Source organism: Muntiacus reevesi, chromosome 20, assembly GCF_963930625.1.
Source record: "Muntiacus reevesi chromosome 20, mMunRee1.1, whole genome shotgun sequence".
NCBI classification, from domain to species: domain Eukaryota; kingdom Metazoa; phylum Chordata; class Mammalia; order Artiodactyla; family Cervidae; genus Muntiacus; species Muntiacus reevesi.
This window is the reverse complement of record NC_089268.1, coordinates 26,367,016-26,390,119: the sequence shown is the minus strand read 5'-3', so window position 1 is coordinate 26,390,119 and position 23,104 is coordinate 26,367,016. Positions and strand designations below refer to the sequence as shown.

The window sequence follows — 23,104 nt, the reverse complement described above, 5'->3', positions numbered from 1 at the left end:
CAGCGTTGCAATAAAAGTTAGTCTGCACAGAAATCCCTTTCATTAGAAAGAAGCCTAGGGGACTTCTCTGATGGTCCAGTGGTTAAGACTACATGCATCCATTGCAGGGGGCACGGGTTTGAACCCTGGTCGGAGAACTAAGACCCCACACACCGTGTGGTGCAACCGAAATAAATGTACACTAAAAAAAACAAAACATAAAGGAGAATAACAAAGGTCTGACATTAAACACTACACACACACACAAAGAAGCCTATACTGCTGAGGAAATTTTCATACTCTCCCCCTCACTCTGCTCACACACCCAGATTCTGGTATCAGTCAAATCTTAGATCAGTCTTGCAAGCTTTTGTGACTCTCAATTCCACAATCACATGTCTATCGGAGTCAGAAGCAGAAGGTGCAGCTATGGAAGCTTTGAGGGGATTTAGGGGTGATACCCAGTCCGCACTGGGCAGAAGACTTTGGGAAGTAGGGCTCAGGGGCCTCCCAAGTACTCAATAATTATAAATCAGGCCCTTTGTGTGTGAAATGAGGATAGGCTGGCCACTCTGTGCCCCTTCCCATCTTGCCTACCCCCTAACTTGGCCCCAGATGACTCATCCCAGGATCCTTTTTGTATTCACTCCGAATAGAATATTCAATTTCCTCAAACAGCCAAGACAAACTGCCAGATAAACACTGGCCAAGAAAACTGGGGGTTCTTGGCTGGTTATTGAGGAGTTATGCATAGCTGGAGTCAGGGCTCTGTCATCAGGATGGGGTTTCATTCTGGACACACCCCTTAAGTCTTAGCTCCTATCACATGAAGCTTTGGAGGCCAATCAGAAGGGTTTGGGATGCCCCTGTTTTCCCGTGAATGTGTAAACCAGCTCCCTCCCTCACCGGGACTAGGAAAAAAAGCTAACAAAACAATGGGACAAGGGCGCCCCCTAGTGTCAAAAAGTGCATCCATTCATTTGAAAGCTCTAGAGCCCCGTTGGAATGTGTACCATCTTCTAGGGATTATTTCATTTAATGTTCACAGTCCAGGGGTGCCTTGGGATCAGGAATTTAGGAGAAATAGCCCTCTGTTCTCAAAGAACCCAGTTTTATGGAGGGAGGCTGGCATGTGAAAAAAACAACAGTGTGATAACTGCTGGGATAGTGGGAACATGGGGTATTTTGGGAAAACAAAAAAGGGACACTCCCTGGTGGAATCAGGGAATGTGTCACAAAGGCACTGAGCCTAACTGTTAATTAGTTCCAGTCTTGGCTCACCCATTCCTGTGGAGGTTGAGCTTGGCACAGAATTCACTGGCTTGCACTTTCTCGCAATATGACTGCATTCCTCATTTCTCAAACCGCTGCAGAAAGCCAACCTAAATGGAATGCTTTTCCCTAAACACATACTGAATGGATGGTTTTTATCTTTTTTTTTTTTTTTCCGGTTGTGCCTTGCAGCATGTTCATCTCAGTTTCCTGACCAGGGATTGAACCTGCATTGGAAGCAAAAAGTCTCTGAACCACTGAACAATGGGCAGGGAAGTCTGGTTTTCATGTTTAATATTACATTAGCTTTTTAAAAGGTCGTCCCCACACTGAATTGTAGGAACTTATGAACAATCTTTTAATGTCACTCTGAACTTGGAAAGCAACTGTGGTGGCAGGTGTCAGCTTCTGAAAGTACACAGTACTAGACTTGAGATGTATTTGAGCCAAAACCAAATCTGAACCTGGTAGAACTGTGCCAGACAAACTCTGAAATGAAATACTCAGCATTGCAGCTAGGGTGCTAACATACAGGTCAGGCCTGGCTCTTTTCCCAGTTTGAGATCTGGAGGAGGTAGGCCTGGGTTTATAGGATCCTTTCCAGCTCTTTCCCTGGTGCCTCAGACAGTAAAGAACCTGTCTGCAATACAGGAGACCTGGGTTCGATCCCTGGGTTGGGAAGATCCCCTGGAGAAGGAAGTGGCTACCCACTCTAATATTCTTGCCTGGAGAATTCCATGGATAGAGCCTGGTGGGCTACAGTCCATGGGATGCAGAGTCTGGACACGAATGAGCAACTTTCACTTCACTTCCTGCTCTTTCAGAGTCTTGGCCCCGAGGGAGTCCTCCCTTCTCACCTAATGTTACACACCTGCAGGGGGCCTGGATGGGGTCCAGTACAGACACTACAGACTGTGGCTGCCTATAAAGACTGAGATGACTCCTTTATCTGTGAGCCTTCGCTGGCTGCCTTAGGACCTTTCATTACTTTGACATTTGAAAAAGTCTATTCAAATACATTTTCTTCAAAGAAACCTTTTATTTATGATCTTCACTGGTCAAACAGTTTCAAACAAATTCAGAACAGGGGTTCACATTTTGAGCTTTTAGTTAAAAGACGCTATGTCATGCGTGAAATAGATGCTAATCCCACGGGGGTGCTCCCCTGACGCGTTTCAATACTGGGCTGATAGGTCAGAAGGCGGCCTACGTGACAGAAGCCTGCTCTGAGGTCTGCTTGAAAAAGGGCATGATTTAAAACCTCATGTGGTTTTTCACAACATAAGTGTCCTGAAACTTAAAATAATTTCAACTTAATTTCAAAACAAACACCCCAAGAATCAACTTTCCCTTTAAATAAAAAAAATAATCAATTTAATACTCTTCTTGAAAGAACTCCGACAATGTAAAATAAGTTCCAATTCCATATATATATATATCGTATATATATATACATTTATAACTTAGGTTGCTCTGTTTCTCTATATACTTTTACTCATGCAACGCGGTGGGGGCGGACACGAGGGCTACAGCGGCCTCTCTGAGAAGGCGGTGTAGCTCCTCACCCTGGCGAACAGCAGCGGCGTGTACATCTTGTCGATTTCGAATGCTGTGACTGCAGTCTCTCCAGTAGATCTGGAAAGAGAGCACACAGTCACTCATCACAAGATTTCAGCTCATTTAAAATTCTTGTCTACTTTTGGGGGGGGGGTAATTTTAGGCATTAGCCTTTTTTTCATTTTTAGTTCATTTCAGTCAATTCTAAATAAAATAGGTGCATTGTGGAAAATTCGAAAAATATTAGAAAAGTGTAAAGAAAAATCAGTCATTCCCACTCACATAGGGCCTCAACTTTGATACTAAACTTCATTGCTGAGGTCCTACTCTGCTGGTCATCTCGCTGCTTTATACATCATGACATAAAGCATTGCCTCACATCATTAAATATTCTTCAGAAGTCATTTTTGTGGCTGCATAATATTTCACTGTCTGCTTTTACCACATTTACTTAATTCCCCCTTTGCTGGAGGATTTAGTTTTCAGTGTTAGGCAATTGTAAATGATTTTGATATTTTTCATTATGCCCTTTGAAAAGATTCCCAAGGAACAATTTCTAAGTCAAAGGTTTTAGACATTTTATGGCTCTTGTTAAAACGTATTTTAGAAAGAATTATAATCCCAGAAGAGAATTTAGTGATTTAATATTTGCATGATCAACAGCATAATTTTAGGTTGGGGGGAAGCAGGTGATATATTACCACAGCCTTTTATTTTTCTCCTAAAAAAAAGAAAAGAAATAAACAAAAACAGAAAATTCCAGTGACTTCATAAATATCATTTGCTTGGCTCTACTTCTGGGTTTGGTTTCTTTGGAAACAAACAAACAAAAAAAAAGAATTCTACTTTACAATTATTCAGAGAAGCAGAAAGAAGACAGGAGGACCAGTAGATAAGGAAGAGAAGCAAGAAAAAATGGTCTTTCTATCAAGACCTCCCAGATGAGTGGGAAGAGTTACTCAAAAGGTAATGTGACTGAGGAAGCTTTCAGCAACCTGGTTGACGTTGTTAGAGGCTGATGGAAGGCGACTGACCGCCAACCTGCCTCTCAGAACTCTGGACTCAACTGGCATGGAATGACCCTCATGGAATGACCCAATATTCCTTCAAACCTCACAACAGCTAACATCAGTAACCACATGAACTGAAATTTCACTTTCCTAATTCTCACATTTTACTCATTTCAGTACTGTTCCTTTCTCACACACTCTCATCTGTTCATTCACTGCTTCACACTAGTAAATCCTAACTCACAGGATAAAAAGTTTAAAATTAGGAACCACTAATTTGGCTTTGAAACACTGGTGATCATCTCAGCAGACTTCCTTTCCTAACTACACCTTACTTTAAAATCTGTGTATAATCCCTGGGGATAAACCAAATGGAAATAAGGTGGAAAAGGATGAAACATGGGAGAAGAAAGAAGTTCTAGTGTTTCACAACTGCCTTGGAAAGTCAATGACTGAAGTCACACTCCTGCAGACTAGTGACCAGGCCCCGCCAGACTCCCGGGGGCTGCTGTCAGGGGAGGTGCCCACCTACGTGTCCACGGACCCTTGTGGGGAGCTCCGGACACTCCACCTGGCCCACTTTTAGTTTTCTTCAGGTTGGCTGTTTCTTTGGTTTGCAGAAGATTATACTGTGGTTTTCCTTTGTGACTCAACATTAACTCTCAGGAATCAAACCCTACCTGAGTCCTCAGCTGGGCAGGAAGGGCACGAGGAGTCTGTACCCTTGGGGTTTTTACGGCATTCACCTACTTGTAAGTAATGTGACAAGAGTGGTGTATCCAGATGAGTTTGTTGAAGCTCTGGTGGCCACTGGAACACAGCTGTAGCCCCACGTGAAAGTTCTGATCGGCTTCTTGCACAGGGGCACGGCGAAAATACCGGTATTTATGGTCAAGTGCTTTCTGTAAGAGGGGAGGTGCGTGAGCAACAGTGGGGCCTCACTTCACGGACAGAGACACGGATGGAGCTGTGTCTACACGGAAATACCTGAGCAACGTGTTAAGTCACAGTTATCTGCACACAGGATAGACAGCTACACTGGTTATGAACTGCCAGTGTGTGTCAGTTCGGGTCAGTCACTCAGTCGTGTCTGGCTCTTTGTGACTCCATGGACTGCAGCATGCCAGGCCTCTCTGTCCATCACCAACTCCCTGGAGCTTGCACAAACTCTTGTCCATCGAGTCAGTGATACCACCCAAACATCTCATCCTCTGTCATCCCCTTCTCCCCCTGCCTTCAATCTTTCCTAGCGTCAGGGTCTTTACAAATGAGTCAATTCTTCATATCAGGTAGTCAAAGTATTGGAGTTTCAGCTTCAGTCCTTCCAATGAATATTCAGGACTGATTTCCTTTAGGATTGACTGGTTGGATCTCCTTGCAGTCCAAGGGACTCTCAGGAGTCCTCTCCAACACCACAGTTCAAAAGCATCAATTCTTCGGTGCTCAGCCTTCTTTATGGTCCAACTCTCACATCCATACATGGCTACTGGAAAAACCATAGCTTTGACTAGATAGACCTTTGTGTATGAGTGTATGTGTATGAGTGCCTGGAAATACATGAGAGCCTCTAAAAGAAGGCTTTTCCCTCCATCACATCATCTCAATCGGGATGACGACTTTAGGTATGACATGTAACTGCATGGTAGCTGTGTGATGGCTGAGGGAATGAGGACCCAGGACGGGCAACACAGGGTCAGTGTCAGAGATGGGAACTCAAACTCCCGTCCATCTCTAGGCCTAATATTTCCTTCTACTCAAAAACACTGGGGCAGAAAGAGCCCCACAGAGTATGACTTATCTTTTGCAATAACAGAAAACTAGTCTACAGAGAAACAGATGTGACAAGGTTCACTGGAACCACACTTCGGTGAATGTTGCTAAAACATAAGAATGTCGACACTACATACGCTTTCACTGTGTCATAGTCTGGAGTGAAACTGGTCATAAGCATGGGAGTGCCTAAACTCTCTTATTAGGTAACATTTTAACAGTGGGGGCCTCTCAACTCCCCAGCTCTGATCTCAGGAAACTCAAGGCTATGATCACCACGATAGTAAGAATCTCTGCCCTTCAGATTGTAGCCCCTGATTCCAGGAGCCAGAGGGAGCTGGAGAAGCTACAGCGAAGGGCCACAGGACTCACAGATGAAGGACTAACTATTCCCATTGGAAGGACTGATGCTGAAGCTGAAACTCCAATACGTTGGCCACCTGATTCGAAGAGCTGACTCAATGGAAAAGACTCTGATGCTGGGAAAGATTGAGGGCAGCAGGAGAAAGGGACTACAGAGGATGAGATGGTTGGATGGCATCACCAACTCAGTGGACATGAGTCTGAGCAAACTCCAGGAGATAGTGAAGGACAGGGATGCTTATAGTCCATAGGGTCGCAAAGAGTTGGACTGAGCAACTGAACAGCAATATTCCCATATGTGGTTGCTGGGGGTGGGGAGTGGGACTTAACACAAGAGAAACTTCGTTCAAAAGCTATATTAATTGTAAGAACAACAGAGAAATATTTATTCCAACTACCTCACAACTTCTTGGGTACACATTGTGGTTTTTAACCAGAGTTTAAAAAATGCACATGGAGAAAAGCTGGAAAAAATCAGTCCCTTAATCTGATAAGAGAGTTTAAAATACTCTGGAACATCATGATTCTGCCATTGTATTTGCTTGGCATTTTTTTCCTTTTGCAAGAACAGGAAGAAGGAAATTATCTCACTTTAGCTTATTTCCAGTAGAAACTGAAATTCTAAAAATATCTCTGTGAAAGAATTATCCATATGAGACAATTTAGAAAGAAAATCTCCTATGATTCAAAATGAGAAAAGCCAAAAACACAGTCATATATAATTGTACTAGTTATTTCACAGGAAATCCTGGCTTTACATTTTCATGTGTTTAGAAAACCTGGACCAGAAAAGGAAACTTGGAGAATAAGTTGATCTGATAAAAAATAACCACATTTTAGGAACCTTCCAGTTCTCTTCAGAGAAACGCTGTTAGGTCAACACCCATTTTGTGTAACAGTATAAATTATGAAAGGGTACGTTTCATCCTTTCTAATTGAGAATGCTTAAATAATCAAATACAACACTGTAAATCAACTGTACTTTAAGAATAAACTTTTAATAAAACTCTCGAATGAGCAGGGTACAGAAATTAAAAGAAAACTGTCAATTCCACCTGGCATACTTACCTCTTCCTTTTTCTTAGTTATCACAGCAAATACTTTGGTCTGATTGTCTGTATCTTGTGACAAGCGATAATGACCCAGTAGAATTGCATCAGTTCTAAAAGGAAAAACAAAAAACATTTTAAATCTATTTATCCGTTATGTATATTTAAGTAACTGAGAAAGTAATGGGTTAGAAGTGTCCACTCAATTAGCCAGAGGGCAATCAGGTACGATGTGAGTAAACCTAGTTTCCAAGGCCCCAGACTTACTGAAGGATGCATTTAGGGAGAGGCCCAGGGATTGGTATTTTTTGTTGTTGTTGTTGCGGGGGGGGGGGGGGGGGGGGCGCTACACTGTGCAGTCTGTGGGGTCCTAGTTCCCTGACCAGAGATCGAACACGGCTCTCAGCAGTGAAAACACCAAGTTCCCAACCACAGGACTGCCAGGTAAGACCCAGGATCAGTTATTTTTCACAACTGCCCCAGATGATTGCTTCTTTAATCACCCAGTATTAAGTTACATAATCTGCAAGCTACCACCTAAAATGTGAATCGGATGGAAAACTACAGAAAGACACTACCTGGTATTCCTGGTTCTTAAGCGCGGAACAATGGACTGGGGCTCCTCGGGGGTGGTGAGCATCATCACATGGCCATCCGGGAAGAACCTTATGTACCTGCGGGACAAGGCAGACACCAAAACACCACACGCGAAAATGAAATGTGTCCCTATTTACTGGTTCCCAGACCTACATATGCATTGCCATGAAACCAAAGGGGAGATACCACAGGCCAAAGAACTGGCAAAACATCACTGACACGAACGTGACGCGTGAGGCCAGAAGCAGAGAAACAGCATTTTATTACCTTCCTTAGAGGGAGCCATGGAACTTTTAGTGTCACTCACTGAATAGAAATAAATTGGATTAAACATTGCTCTGTTAAAGTTCTGTGTGTTTCTCCCTACAGCACTACCTAACGTCACACAAGAGTGAGGCCCAATGCTGTCTACTCCACAGTAGTCAGCACAGCCGACTTGTTCCTCCGTGACATGGATATCTGGTGAGGATGAGCCTGAATAGCAGCCCAAGCACTCTGATAAGACAGAAGACAAGGAGGAGCTCCAAAATACAAAGTAATTCTTGATCTAGAGGCCAAGGGGAATTCCCTGATCTATCTTAACCTGTTGGCTCTTTGACTGCAGTTCCTGTTATAAACTGGATAAAAACACTGAGAACCATTTTGTCTATAAATGCAAAAGCCACGCAAAACCAATGTCTGATATCTAATGCACTAACACTTGGAGAGAGAAAATTTTCACTCACTGAGTTACTACAGTTGTACCTGTAATATTCCACTTGGTGCCAGGCTCTATAGAAACCATCAAGAGACTGCTCCCCTTGACGAATATAGGTGGTTTTACTGATATACACGCCTACAGAAAGAAGCAGATTTTTAAAAAAGAACTTAATAAAAACCTTTTACCATCATGTAACACGTTTCCAGCTTTATTTTTATTGTGGTTTCCTCTAAATATGCTGATAGTACTCAGGTCTGGTATAGAAAATGAAGACATGTATTTATCAAAATCAGCACAACAGATCTCTATTGCTCTAAAGAGTTCAACTTACCATCAAATCGAACACGGGGCCTTTCCAAAAACATCTCTCTCCAGGATGTGTACGGAACCAGTTTAATACAGCTTCTGCCCCAAACTTTCAAGCAGGCCAAACGCCATATTTCAGGGTCTCTAGGGAATAAATGCACAACATCAATATATTTACCATGTAAGCCCCTATCTGCACTCAGACAAGAGAAACATTTCTGCCAACAGGCATGTTCTATTCAGCAACATTGGCTGCGCTCCGGCCAGGCACCATGCTGGCACTGGGACAGACTGATGGACAGGGCAGAGGCCCCGCTTGTTTACAGGGAAAGCAAACGAAAAACAAGAAAATGAGAGAGAAGTTTTAGGCAGTGTGCTCAGTGTGAGAAGCAAGCAAGCTGGGTGAAGGACAAGGACAAGGGGGGTGGGAAACGGACTCTCTCTTTCGGGCAGGTGCCTACAGGGACGAGGAAGGGCATCCTGGCAGACGCCACAGCAGGCGAGGCCCCAGGGCTGGAGTGCGGCCAGCATGCTCAGTAGGGGGCGAGAAGGACGGTGTGGCTGCGGCAAAGTGACCGGGTGAAGAGCAGACTGCATCCGCGGAGAGGTGGTTAGGGACAGGTGAGGGGGAGGTTTGACGGAGGCAGTGGCTGTCTGAGCGAAGAGGCCACTAGACGGTTCTAAGTATAACTGATCCTTTTAAAAAAGGACTCTGGTTGGTCCATGGAGAATGAGCTCGAGTGTAAGAGTGGAAGTCCAGAGACTACACCGGATGCCAATGCCATAATCTAGAGCAGGCCTACTGATGGCTGAGCCAAAATGGTACTTAGAGAAACAGTGAAACGCTCAGACTGGAGATAAGATTTTGAAGATGGCACCAACCCTAACTGTAACAAGACTTTGTTAGAGGATTACTGCAAAAGGCAAAGCAACTGACTTGATTCTAACACAACACAAAATAATTTTAAATTCATCTGTAACTTGAAATAAGACACAGGAACTATTTATACGGAAGCCAGACTGCAAAAAGAGACATCCCACAAACACACACTGCAATGTATTTTTTTTTTAATGAATACTTTTGCAACCAAGTTTTATCCTACCCCTGAAGCTCTGTTTTAATTCCCTTTTTACAATGTTTTCTCATGCATAATTAAAAAAAATTAATGGAGTAACTAGAGAGCTTGACAGGTACTTGTTAAATAGAAATGCACACAGAACTATCAAAAAACAAAGCCTTCAACCAATTAAAATGTTTTATCCAAAAGATAGGACTTCAACTGAAATTAGGTTACTTTAAAACAATGCATCTGAATTTTAAGAACCAAAATTATAAAAAGTTCTAGGGATTTCTCGGTGATCCAGTGGCTAAGACTCTGAGCTCTCAAGTAGGGGGCCCAGGTTCGATTCCTGGGCAGGGGACTAGATCCCACATGCCACAATTAAAGTTCCTGAGTGCCTCAACTAACACCTGGCAAGGCCAAATAAATAAAATAAATAAATACCTAAACAATGTTCTAGATGCTAAGGATAAAATATATATTTTTATATAAGGCACTTAGCCCTCATAAAAGATTACCTGTCTTAAATATTATGCTAAACTACAATTATTCTTCACATGCAAGATTTTAAAAGTATAGGATAACTTTTGCCCAGTTTTATTGAAAAATGTCTGACATACATCACTGTAAAAATTTAAGATATACAGCATGATGGTTTGATTAACATCTATTGTGAAATAAACTACCATAGGTTTAGAGTATATCCATTAACTCATACAGCAACAATGAAAAGAAAAGGTCTCCTGTGATTACAACTCTTAGGGCCCACTCTCTTAACAACCTTCTATCATAGAGTGATGGTTATCATAGCCATCAGGTTTTACATCCCATCCCTAGTAACTACCTTCAAACTGGAAGCTTGTACCTTTTAACCATCTTCCTCTAATCCCTATTCCCTCACCTCTGGTAGCCACAAATCCATTCTCTTTTTCTATGTAGATTACTATACATAAGATCATATAGTATTTGTCTTTCTCTGTCTGACTTAATTTCACTTAACATAAAAGCCTTAGAAGTCCATCCATGTGGTCACAAATGGGAGGATTTACTCATTTTTAAGGCTCAATAATATTCCACTGTTTATATATGTGGATCTTCTCTATCCATTCATCCATCCGTGGACACTTAGGTTGTTTCCAAGTCTTGGTTACTATAAATAATCTTTCTATGAACAAGAGGTGCAGATGCCTTTTAGAATCAGTGTTTTCATTTCCTTTTTATATATACTCAGAAGTGGAACTGCTGGCTCATATAGCAAATCTATTTTTACTTTTTTGAGGATTTCCATACTGTTTCCCATAGTAGCTATACCAACTTACAATCCCACCAACATCCACATTTATCTCTTGTCTTTTGAACGATGGCCATTCAAACAGGCGTGAACTAATATATCACTATGGTTGTGACTTGCATTTCCCTAATGACTAATGATGTTGAGCTCCTTCTCATATACCTGTTGACCATGGAATATCTTTTTTTGAAAAAAAAAATCTAAGGTCTTTTGCCTATTTTTTAATTAGGTTACTTGGGGATTTTTGCAACTGAGTTGTATGAGCTCTTTATATGTTTTGGGTAGCAATCCCCATCAGATATCTGGTTTGAGAATATTTTTCCCCAGTTCACTGGCTGCTTTCTCATGTTTTTCACCACAGTCAGAGTTGCTTAAAAAAAAAGAAAAAAAAAAGTAAATACCTGGCACAGATATAGAATCCTCTGCACACCTGTGACAACTGCTCCAATGACCTGAGGTCCAGGTCACTGGACACCACCCAGCGGAAGACGTACATCAGGACCTCCATCGGCAGGGCTGCAAAGGAAACCGTCCTCAGTGACTCTCCTTCTCGCCTCCGGTCCGTCACCTGACTCAGCGCAGATATCTTTACTCCAAACATGGTATAAACCACCCTTCAGACCGTCTGAGCTGAGACGTGTACTTAACTACCCAAAAGAAATAATGGCTCCTAACATCAAGACACAAATATCTTTGTCTTTTCAGTATAGAACATCTCTGAAGCTACTTTTCCCTCTCCCGTGGAAGGTCATTTCATTGTCAACATATATAAAAATACTAGAAAAAATAATCTAGTATGTATACATATGTATGATCTGCACTGCATATGCTAACATTAAAAAATTATTTTCATCTCCTTGAAAATTTTCAATTGTCCTCCTTTGAAAAGGTCCCATAGCTAAAATTAAACACTAAACACATGAAAAGAAAGAGAGAACATTCGTTTTTAAACACTCAGCCTGTTTCAGGACGACTGTCCAACTTAGCGAAGTGCCTGAAGATACCAGCATTTCTCCAGTTTTCTTAGAGCTGCCCCACCAACTAAAGATATTCACCCTCTGAGACCATCACTGTAAAGAGAATGGCATCCTCGACCAACTACACTACAAATTCCACCCTATTTCAGACCTTGAGAAGCTTATTTGTCTACACAAATTAATTATAATTAGACCCCCCCCCCACTACACTTGGAACTAAAGCAACTGTATGACAGTTATCTGACTTTATAAGTTTGGAAACTTAAATCTAAGGAAAAGTATTTCTCAGTTACAAGGAGCATGAAGTCACACCTGATATATGAGTCTGACTGCTCTCGAGTTCAGGCTGACACAATTTGAGCACAGACTCCTGAAATGTGAGCTGCTGCTGGAAGTAGCTCAGGAGGTCTGCCATCTTGCTGTCATCATCAGTATCTTCAATGCTGAGAAAAGAAGGGAGGTGAATAAACCCAGTGCCCCAGTCTACACAACACAGCTCAGAAACTGATTTTTCAAAGTGCTTTCAAATTTGCTTTAGAAAAAGTCATCTAAAAGCAAACTTCTTACTACTCTTTTTCAAAAACATGGTAAAAGTTTACCCTGCCCTGCAAAGGGGTACCATACCAACTTTTTGAAGAAAAGAGCTTCAGCAATTTTAATTCCCACAGAGGAAGAATTAAGAATTTTTGGATATAGGTGTTGAGATTTAATTAATTAGTTTTTTGATAAGGTAGCGATATAATGAATTAGTAAAAAAAGAGAATTTCAAATGATTTTTAAGTCATATGTAAATATAGCCTTTTAAGTGACCACAATCCATTCTAATTGAATAATAAAAAAATATACAGATGTCATCTGAGGTACTTACTTACCAAGAAGGCTTTCTAATGTATGTGCCTTATAGCCCTTCCTTTAGAGGAAAATATGTAATTTTAAAAAGCAGGGTCCATGAGTAATCTATCAGCATAAACAAATGGGTAGTTAAGTTCTAGAAAATATCTAGCTTTCCATTTTTGCTGAGGGTAACATTAAAAATGATCACACTTACAAAAAGGCTGGATGAGAATGGTTAGAAAACCAGGAAGGGCTTATTAAAAGACAACACAATGGACATGTGGCTGAGGCTGGAGGGACTGCAGGGCTCAGCTACCAACTCTTTACAGGAGGCAAAAAACCAGCAGAGGCTTTTAGGACCTATTAGTTCTGATAAGAAAATAAACAACTATTGTTTTGAAAGAATTTTCATAATATCTGGGTCTGGATGACAGGATGGGAGAGAAAGAAATGCTGCTTTAATGTTTTAATACTACCTTTCTTAGCAGCACCTGGCATCTATTTATAAAACTGGCTAAGACCTGGGTCTAAACGACTCTCCCCAAATCTAAAGAAGGTTTAGAAAAACCTCAAACAAGTCTTTTTGAGTATGAACTACCTCATGTTGTTAAATCTAATTTGGTGAACAATTATTATTAGCACCAAAGTTCAAACAGGCAACAAATGCTGACTTCAATGGGATATTTTTAATATGGCTTAGTCAAAGCTTAAGTGTTAAAACTATAATCAGTTAAAAAAGGCAGTCAGCATAAGTTATCAATAAAGGTAACTTCTTAACTGTTTCATAACAGAGGTAACTGTCTAATACTGACTAATATAATATCTTATTACAAAAATTCTACTTTTCTAGGTTTCTTTTATGAGCAACTTCAAAGTATTGGCTTAAAAATATGTTAATTTATTCCTTTCAGTAATCACTGCTTTTATTATAAGAAAAAAGAAAAAACTCTTTCATCGCCTTATTTTTGTTATATCTGCTTAAAATGTGCATTTCTATATTTTAATCTTAAAATTTCCCTAATTAAAAAATTTCTACAACTTTATAAACAAGTCTTCATACTAAAGCACCTATATCTGGCCCTTGTGCTTTTAAAGAGAAGTTAGTCTTAACAATATTCTATCTACAAACCAACTCTGACTAGAGTCTAGCATTTTCCTAATAAAAATCCTTTTTAAAAATGTATGGTTTCAAACAGATACAAAAGGAAAAACGACTAGTGTAATAAAACCCCATGTACCCAATTTCAACCATTATTAACCTTTTTCAGCTTTGGCCTGATTACATTTTAATCATTTTGACTTTACAGATTTCAGAAAGTTGAAACATGTCCATTAATTTACTCTTTTCAGTAACCACTGCTTTTATTAAAAGAAAAAAAAAACCTCTTTCATTACTTTATTTTTGTTATATCTGTTTAAAATGTGCATTTCTATACTTTAATCTTAAAATTTCCCTAATTAAAAAATGTCCACAACTTTATAAACAAGTCTTCATACTAAAGACTGTGAAACTTAACAGAATTAGCACTGTCTTCTTATCATGTTAAGAGTCAACAGGGCAAAGACGCTTAACTTTAACAAATTCTATATATTACTGTCTATCAGATTATATACGCACTAGCTGTTTCCAACGCCATCACCATCTGGAGACCGGGTATAAGTAATCTTGAACTCTATATCAGGTACAAGTTGCATAGCCCTACGATAAAACTTGATGGCTAAAAGAAGAAATAAAGCTAAATTAGCTATGACCACACATTTTCGTCATTTCCTTTGATTACACTAACCGTGGTTTAATTTGGTAACTTTCTTTACAAACAGCCAAATTCCCCTTTTCTACATGCAACCTGAGCAGTGAACAAACTCATTTTCAAACCCTACTAGTTCAGAAATAGTCTTTTTCTGAAGCACTCAGGTTATAGAAACTTAAGATGTTGCATTTTACCCTTATCTTTTAGCCCATCTTTTTCCTCAGCTACTCACATATTGTCAGAAGTGATCTTGTATCTAGTGGTCTTTCTCTAGGCTTTGAAAATGCCACTGCTGTAGCCCCAGCAAAAACAACTTTAAGCAAATTTCTTTCTGGTGTGCAGAGCTTAGGAAAATCAAATGCTTCCTCCTGAGTAGAATAAGGTGTTGTGGGTTTTTTTTTTTTAATTTATCCTTCAACTCCATCTTCCTTTACTCCAGCTGCCTGTTATTTAGTTAAATAACCTATAAAACTTCTTTTGAAATAAATCTCCTGGCCAGGTGGTTTAGAACAAGACCAGTGAGACATCATATAACTTGGGGCTGCAGAAGGTGATTAGTTCTTTTCCCTCAAACCAAGCCCATTCAGTTCATCCACTCTGCCGTGTTCTGCCACTTGGGGTGAGTTACTGTACGCTACATGGAGATAGGACTCTCACAGACTAAAGACTGAGGCGGGATGTCATCATTTGGGCCCTTTTCATATGTCAGAGTAAAAACACCACTAGAAGAAACTTGCAAATAAATGCAACAATTCTGAAAATGTTATCTGGGGGGCATTTCCCAACAACTCAAGCACTAGCATTTTTTCCATGCCCCAATTAATAGCTTTCTATCACGAAATGAAAGCCTAATTATAAACCTAATCTGGTAAACAGCCTCATCTCTTGGTTTACTTACATATTTCTACAGACCCAACAAACAGACAATAAAGGCTGAAGGGTATTCCTTCTTATAAAATGTAAATTAAAATTGAGAAAACATGTACACGTTCCTCAACCTGTCCTTTATACTCTCCTCCTCTGAAGAAACACCTACCTATAAAAGGGGCATATCCTATTTTTTAGTGATTAACAATATTTTTAAGACTTTAATAACAAAGAATTAATGTTAAACTCTAAATTAGAAAAGGTTATTTTATTCATTCTACCCATATGACAATGTTTCTTAGCAATATTTTTTGGAAAGAGATGGGTTATATAAAAATACAATTTTTATTTTTCATTCCTTAAAAAAAAACCCTCAAATATACAGAGACTGATGTTCTCATATATTCCAGTTTTTTAAAAACTGGTCAGCAACAAAGAGCAAATATATTCCAGTTTTTTTTAAAAAACTGGTTAGTAACGAAGAGATGTTATTCAGAAACGTAATGACAAGATGACCTGGGATCTGAGTTTTTTACCTTCATAAAGAGCTCCATTTTGTTCTTCTTCTACTGCTTTTAGGAAGAGTTCTCGAGCCTATAAAAACAAACAGTGAAAAACAATATTTGAAAATCTTATTAAAAATAAGTTTGGGTGGTATAAGGATGGCCTTTTCAACAATCATGCTACAGCAGTTACACATCTACTGGCAAACAGTGAACTTCAACCTCAACTTCACAGCTTACAGAAAAAAGTAACTCAAAAATGGATCAAGGACTCCGAAGTCAAACTTTAAAAACTTTTAGAAAGAAAAAAAAAAAACAAAAACAAACCTGGTAGTCTTGGGTGAGGAATTCTTATACACCAATTCTTGACACCAAAGCCATAATCCATAAAAGGAAAAGTTGATAAACTGAACCTCATCAAAATTAAAAACCTTTGCTCTGTGAAGCTCTCTCTTAAGACAATGAAAAGACGGGCTACAAAGTGAAAGAACTTACAAGTCACATATTCAACAAAGGACTTGTATTTGGCATGCATAAAGAACTCTTAAAATCCAGCAGTAAAAATATGAGCAAATCTAATTAGAAAAGACAAACATTTTTCACAGAGGGGCCTATAAAGATGGGAAAGCGCACATGAAAAGTTTTATATCATCATTAGCCATTAGGGAGACACAACAGAAAGTCTAATATCAAAAAGTAATGACAACACCAAGGGTGACGGGGATGCGGAGACACTGAGCCACTCATACACTGCTGGAGAGAATGCAAAATGGTGCAGAAGCCCTGGGAAACAGAGTGCAGTTTCTTTCCACCAAATAGGCACTTACCACACAACTCAGCAACTGCACTTACTTAGGCCAGAGATGAAAGCTTATGTTCATGCAAAAGCCTGCACACGAACACTCACAGTGGCTCCAGTAAGAGCAACCCCAAACCAGAAACCCACGGGTCCCTCAGCAGGTGAGCGATCCCACAAAGTGGGGTATGCACACCCCATGCAACACGACTGAGCAGTAAAAAGGGAACAAACCGCTGACACACACAACAGCTGGGATGATCTCAAAGGAATTACACATTTTCTTGAATATCAAAAGAATATTACAGAAACAGCGGCCAGAGTAGAGGTTGCCAGTGGTTAGGAACGGCTGTGGAGGAGGTGGGGAAGAGAGCGTTTAACTAAGGAGGAAGGGAAAAGGGGCCTTGCAGCGACACAACAGCTCCGTGTCTTGATTTTGGTGGTAGCCACATACAGCTACATGTGTGATAGAGCTGCCGAGAACTATTTATATACACTCCCACAGTCGAGTGCCTGGAAATCTGAATAACCTCTGTGGATTGTACCAAGGTTCTATCTACTTCCAGTAAGTCTAGATGAGGAAGGCATCATCGTCAAGGGAGGATGGGAGGCGTGCACAAGACTCTCCCAGGTCATGAACCTGTGAGCATGTCCACACTAAACTGAAATAAAACAAATATGCATGTCTTTTGTTGTCACCATAATGTCGATTATTTAACGGCAAATTTTTGTAAATGAAAACTTGGGTCTAACTGTGTGAAGATGACAGCCTCTGTGTAGTAACAGGATATAGTCACCCGCCCCCCATCCCTGGGCTCAGCATTCTCAGGCTCAACCATCTGCAGATCAGAAATGTTTGAAAAGAATTCCAGAAAGTTTTGAAAAGCAAGACTTGAATTCGCTGTGCACTAGCAACTATTTACGTAGTGTTGACATTGTACTTGTAACTATTTACAGAGCATTTACATTGCACTGGGTATTATAAGTAGGCTAGAAAGGATTCAACGTACACTGGAGGATGTACACGCTTACACACAAACGCTACACCGTATCATACAAGGAAGGCGAGCAACCATGGACACAGAGGGCCCCAAGTGGTGCAATCTGAATCGGTGGGCTGGGTGTGCTGTGTGTGATCAAGTATTAGAAAGAGGTGAACCACTAGAAAGCATCTGAAATTTTCCAGGATAAGGAAGTGATCACTGCATCACTAAATTTATTCAACTCAAAATATAACCAAATACTATATTAAGGTCTTTGGGAAGGTGTTAACATTTGAACAAATTTTTCCTCTTTTGGGCTTCTATTAATACATTCAAAGGAATCTATCTTTTAGAGACCAAATGAATCTCAGGGGTATATGCATTACTAAAGAGTCCCAGCAAGACTGTGTACCTGTAGCAAAGAAGGAGTAATATATCATCCAAAGACCTACAAGAAGTCCTGAGGGATGGAGACACTGGCACACTTGTTCACATCTTTCCACGTACAACGCCCATAACACTTAACTTTTCTTCTTTCGCCAGCTCCTGCTTTCCTCTGGTGTCCGCTGCTCTCTGCAAAGAGCCTCGTGCTGCTCTGCACGGTCGAGATTCTAAATTGCCTGAGCCCCCACCTGGGGCAAGTTCAAACATCCACTGAGCTCGGAACCTCTGGAGTTGTGCCTGGGAGGGGGAGAAGGATGCCTTAGGACCTGTCAAGGAAGAGGAGCTCAACTCTGGAACAATCTGTCAACAGTCCAACACCAATGTCCACACACATACATGTTCTTGGATGAGAAAACACTGTCTTGAAATTACTAAATTACTACCACTAAATACTTGTTATCTTCCAAGACAATTTTTGCTTAAGACTTTGAAGAAACAGTGAAAGTTTGCTAAGATAAGATATTTTATACAGGAGAAATCTAATGGTACGGGGAAATCAAATTTTAACTGGAATTGAAAATATAAGCCATCACTTAGGGTCTAAACTTAGATGTTTTCAAGCTTTCTACTTGGAAAACATCATCTTAAAATTCTGTAGGTAAGCCTCAACTCTGTAATAACCATTTTTTTTAAGAAATTATTTTTTTCTAAATATGTGTCACTAAAAAAATTTTTTAATATAGAATAAGTGAAGCCTTCTGGTGTGGTGGGCTCTGGTGTGCTGCCTAGACACCCACCTCCACATCTGGAACTGTTGGCAGTGCTACCAAAAAACAGCCCTCAGCTGTCTGCCCTGTGGTTAAGGCCTCAGTCAGATCACACCTTCTTCCCAGGTGGGCCCCACCCAATAACTAATCAATAAAAGTGATCAATGACTGATAAAATTCTTCTTGTGGCTTATTATCTCTTCAAATGTTTAATTAATAAATGTTTGATATATCAATTATGTATTAATTTTATATATAATATATATTATAAAATAATTATATATTAATTTTTCCATTAGTTGTCCATTTTTATCTCTTATGTTCTTACTAATTTTATAAGGATATTATATCTACATGAGAGATATCAACCCTCTCTCTCTACAAGGTAAATAGTTTTTCCAGCTAATTATTTCTCTTGATTTAGAAGATCTTTTGTTATACATAGATCTCAAACTTTTAGACAGTCAAATCTGTCAATTTTTCTCTTTAAGGTGATGGGTGTTAACTCATGCTTATACCTTGAACACTTTAAATCCATATACTGAATGACACAGTAGCCATTGATACTCCTTTTTACAGGAAAAGAAATCCATAAGATAGCTATAATTGAAGCATTTCAAAAACCAGTATGAAAGTACAAGTTACAGTCAATGCAAATAAGGACCTAAGAATCTTCGTAATTATGACCAACTCCTGCTTATGAATGGAAACTGACAGAATAAGAACTAAAAGCACAAATGAAGAAACATACCTGCAAATCCGTCTCAGCAGGGCTTTCGTTTTCATCATCATCATCTCCTTCCCTGACAGCTTCGGAATGACAGTCTTCCTCAGCTTCTGCCTAAGGAGAAGGGAAACAAAGCAAGCTGAAGAATATGCAGACGCCAGTTTCCCTGGGTAACCTACACTGCCTGCTGAGCTACCTGCCCAGTGAAACACATAGTTGTCTCTCTCTAGATAAATTCTTCACAGATGAGGTAAATGATTCCAGTTGGAAAAATCTGGTGCTTTAACTTTTTAATACTGTAGAATAAACTATTTCACTGGTCTCCAGCTTAAAATGTTTGGTAGGTGGTTTAAAAGAACACTTTGTTTCAGAAAGTAACAGTTAGTGGCAGTACAGAGTTCAACAAAATAGCTTTTGTTTCCTGGGTCATTTAAAAGAGGATATATAGCCCTCCAATATTTTGATCATCTGAGGCAAAGAGCCAACTCATTGGAAAAGATGGATGCTGGGAAAGATTGAGGGCAGAAGGAGAAGAGGGCATGAGAGGATGAGACAGCTGGATGGCATCACTGACGCAATGGACATGAACTTGGGCAAACTCCAGGAGATGGTGAAGGACAGGGAGGCCTGGCATGCTGCAGTCCATGGGGTCGCGAAGAGTCAGACACCACTGGGTGACTGAACATATAGCCCATATATGATTGTCTTTTCTTTATATAAACGAGAATGTTACTGATGTGTGAATGACTTTAATATCTTAAATGTACTAGAAAAACTCATTAAAATCAAAGAGATGTTAACAGTGAAGGTTTTTGTAAAGAAGTCCCTTCCTTTTTTGAAAAATAAATCCAGGTTTTTTATACACTGGATTGACTTAAAGTGGAATAAAGGGCTGGAATTACTGTGCATGGCTTAGGACTTAATAGAGGCCCCAGGCCAGTATCCTTCCAATTTTATCCTTTTAGTCTCCATAAACGTCTGCTAAATAAAACTGAATCCTACCTTCCACTGAAAATGAAATGCTGCCCGGGTGCAGTCTGTTACCTAACACACCTCTTGGCAAATAAGACTTGCTCAACACTTTAAGTGTTCAATCCTATAAAGAAATGCTGCAATCAGGGAAGTGATCTAGAAGGTTAGTTAGAAATAAAAAGAATACCATCTATTTAATGTTACTCATTCCAAACACAGTAAATTTTACAGTTGACCTTTGGGTTCTAATTTGCTCCTGGGACTAAGATGCTTGTATTAGCACCTATCTTTGAGCACAGCAATGAGATACACTTGCACTACTTCACAGCACAACACAAATAAGCTTGGCTTCCCATCTTATCTCTTGCAAGCAGACTTACGACAGAGGGGCCTGGAAGAGGCGAACTAGCTAGTATATGCTAAAGTGCTTGGCACTCTGGGAAGGCTGAGTCGGTGAAGAAATAAACAAGAAAGGCCAGAGACTCAGATGAACTTCCAGAAAACTGGAAAATATAAGTACTGTCAAAAACATTTTTTTAGTCTCTTTTAAGCTGAGAACTTTTTCTACTAAGAACATCACTAATGCAAATTACACAACAAAAGAGTTTGAATTTATACATCTAACAAGTGTATTTCTCTCCCAAATAAGGGTCTGCTTTATTACTGTAAACTTTAAGGACAGCTGATGGAAGGGGACCTTAGTCCCTGGTGTATCTCAGTAACTCAGCCTCCACCTCTAACTCAACAGTCCTCCCAAACTGACCTCAAGAGCTCCCCCTGCTCTCTCTACCGCCGCCCCCCCCACCCCCCCAATTTCTGCACATGCTACTTCTCTCAGCATCTGGAATGCCAGTGTCCTCCTCCTCCCTCTTGGACACTGCTGCTCATCCTTCAGGACTCAGCTCAGGGTCTACCTTAGTAGGAAACATTTTCTGACCCCTTTACTTGCCTCTTCTGTTTTCCTATACACTTGTGCTGGTATCACAGCACTGAAGACTTTTTGTTGAGATTTCATCTCTTTCACTAGAATTAGTGCATTGGCAACAAGATCTGGGGTCTGGCACTATGCCAGGCGATAAGTGCTCAAAAAATTGGCTGAATTAACAAATAAAATGCCATGAAAATATATAATGCATAGCTCAAGGATGAGGTAAGGAGACAGGAAATGGATAATATAGACAGAATCTTTCATCTTCCTCGAGTTGTGTTATAATAGAGCTCTAATCCACTGTGACTTTGATTTTGACAGTATGACAAAAACAAATTTGGGGTTTTACCGCATTTTTCAACTCAAATACCACTTGAAATAAGTAGGTCTTCGGCTGTCATGCAGAGATATTCAGTTTGTTTTACATAATTGAGTTTGACTTAACACCACTTTTCACCAGAGTAGCTCATGTGTTCATCATTTTACTGTTTCACAGATGGGATTAATACCCAAAGTTAAGTGCTTAATCCTGGTCAGAGAACTATCTCTAAAAGTTTAGAAGCAGAGTTAATTAGTGTTTTTATACTCTCCAAATTGACTTCATAAACTCATTCAACCATTCATACATTCCTAAACACTTGGGTGTCTACTATAAACTAATGAGCTTGGTATCATTTCGCTCTTGAAGATTCAACTTGGCCATAGTTAAGTTTCTCACATCGACAATTTATTGGGAGCCAAAGCAAAGTAACAGGGGGCAGAGAGTACCCTTGCCAGCACGCAATAGCTCCATGGAACCTGCGTTGTCAACTTCTAGAGCTTTTCAGTCTCTCCACTTGGACCACTCGGGCTTTCATGGCCGTGAAATGCGACAGAATCCCTCAAACCGCCGGCCAAAACCCTGCCCTAGGCACAGCCGCGTCCTGGGGCAGGTGCGTCCTAAACTCAAGACGCCTTAAAAGGCCAGAATGGCGGCTCGCTGGGCAGGTTTTGTTTTTGGGTTTCTTGCGGGGAGACACGGCGATCAACAAGTGCCTTCACTTGCCAAAGCTCCCTCCCGATTTCAGATACTGCGACGGCTCACCTCAATCTACGCTCGCTGCTTTTAATAAAGGAAAGAGATTGGTTCAATGTCCTCAGCAGGCCGAAGAGAGGCATTTTTCTCGGCCGTCCAGCAATCCCTCTCTGCTAACCTGGAGCCCCCAGCTTGGGGGGTGGGGTGGAGGGGAAGGGTGCGGGGGTGCTCCTCAGGAAGTAACTCCAGGAATCTGGCAAGGCTGCCACCATCCTCTCCCTCAGACGAGGACCCCAGGATGGTGGTAGCCTTGCAGACCCCACCCCTCAAAGGTTCCTCCTCCCCACTCCCCTCCGCAGGCCCGGGTCCTCCCGTCCGCCGCCCGCCCGAGCCCCTCGGCGCTTTACCATGCTGGCTGGCCGGCCGGCCGCGGCCGAGGGGCTCTCGGCGCCCCCTCGGCACCGCCCCCGCGAGGAGGTGCGCTGCGAGTCCGGTGTCTACTCCTGCCGTCTGCTGCAGCGGGGCTTAGCAGAGTTCTCGGTCGGAGAAGCGCACCAGGCAGCGGCAGTAACTGCGGGCCCGGCGTACGGCAGCCATCTTCGCGGGGCAGAGGGCCAGATCGCGGCGCGCTGGGGCGGCGGCCGG

General features: G+C 40.9%; 1 protein-coding gene across 2 annotated transcripts; it reads right to left on the bottom strand.

Moving 5' to 3' along the window:
* Positions 1 to 2,270: 2,270 nt before the first annotated feature.
* FBXO9 (F-box protein 9) lies at positions 2,271 to 23,005 on the bottom strand. Of its 2 annotated transcripts, XM_065913184.1 has the most exons (14): positions 22,867 to 23,005; positions 19,569 to 19,658; positions 18,194 to 18,347; positions 15,921 to 15,980; positions 14,385 to 14,484; positions 12,245 to 12,375; positions 11,357 to 11,471; positions 8,629 to 8,747; positions 8,342 to 8,432; positions 7,579 to 7,674; positions 7,020 to 7,113; positions 4,569 to 4,720; positions 3,510 to 3,529; positions 2,271 to 2,886 (listed from the first exon to the last, which is right to left on the bottom strand). In XM_065913184.1, exons 1-14 carry the CDS (start codon positions 22,867 to 22,869, stop codon positions 2,813 to 2,815), a joined length of 1,299 nt encoding a protein of 432 aa, XP_065769256.1. In that variant the 5' UTR covers positions 22,870 to 23,005; the 3' UTR covers positions 2,271 to 2,812. The 2 variants fall into 2 exon arrangements, with proteins under 2 accessions (XP_065769256.1, XP_065769255.1); XM_065913183.1 differs by lacking the exon at positions 3,510 to 3,529.
* Positions 23,006 to 23,104: the final 99 nt, after the last annotated feature.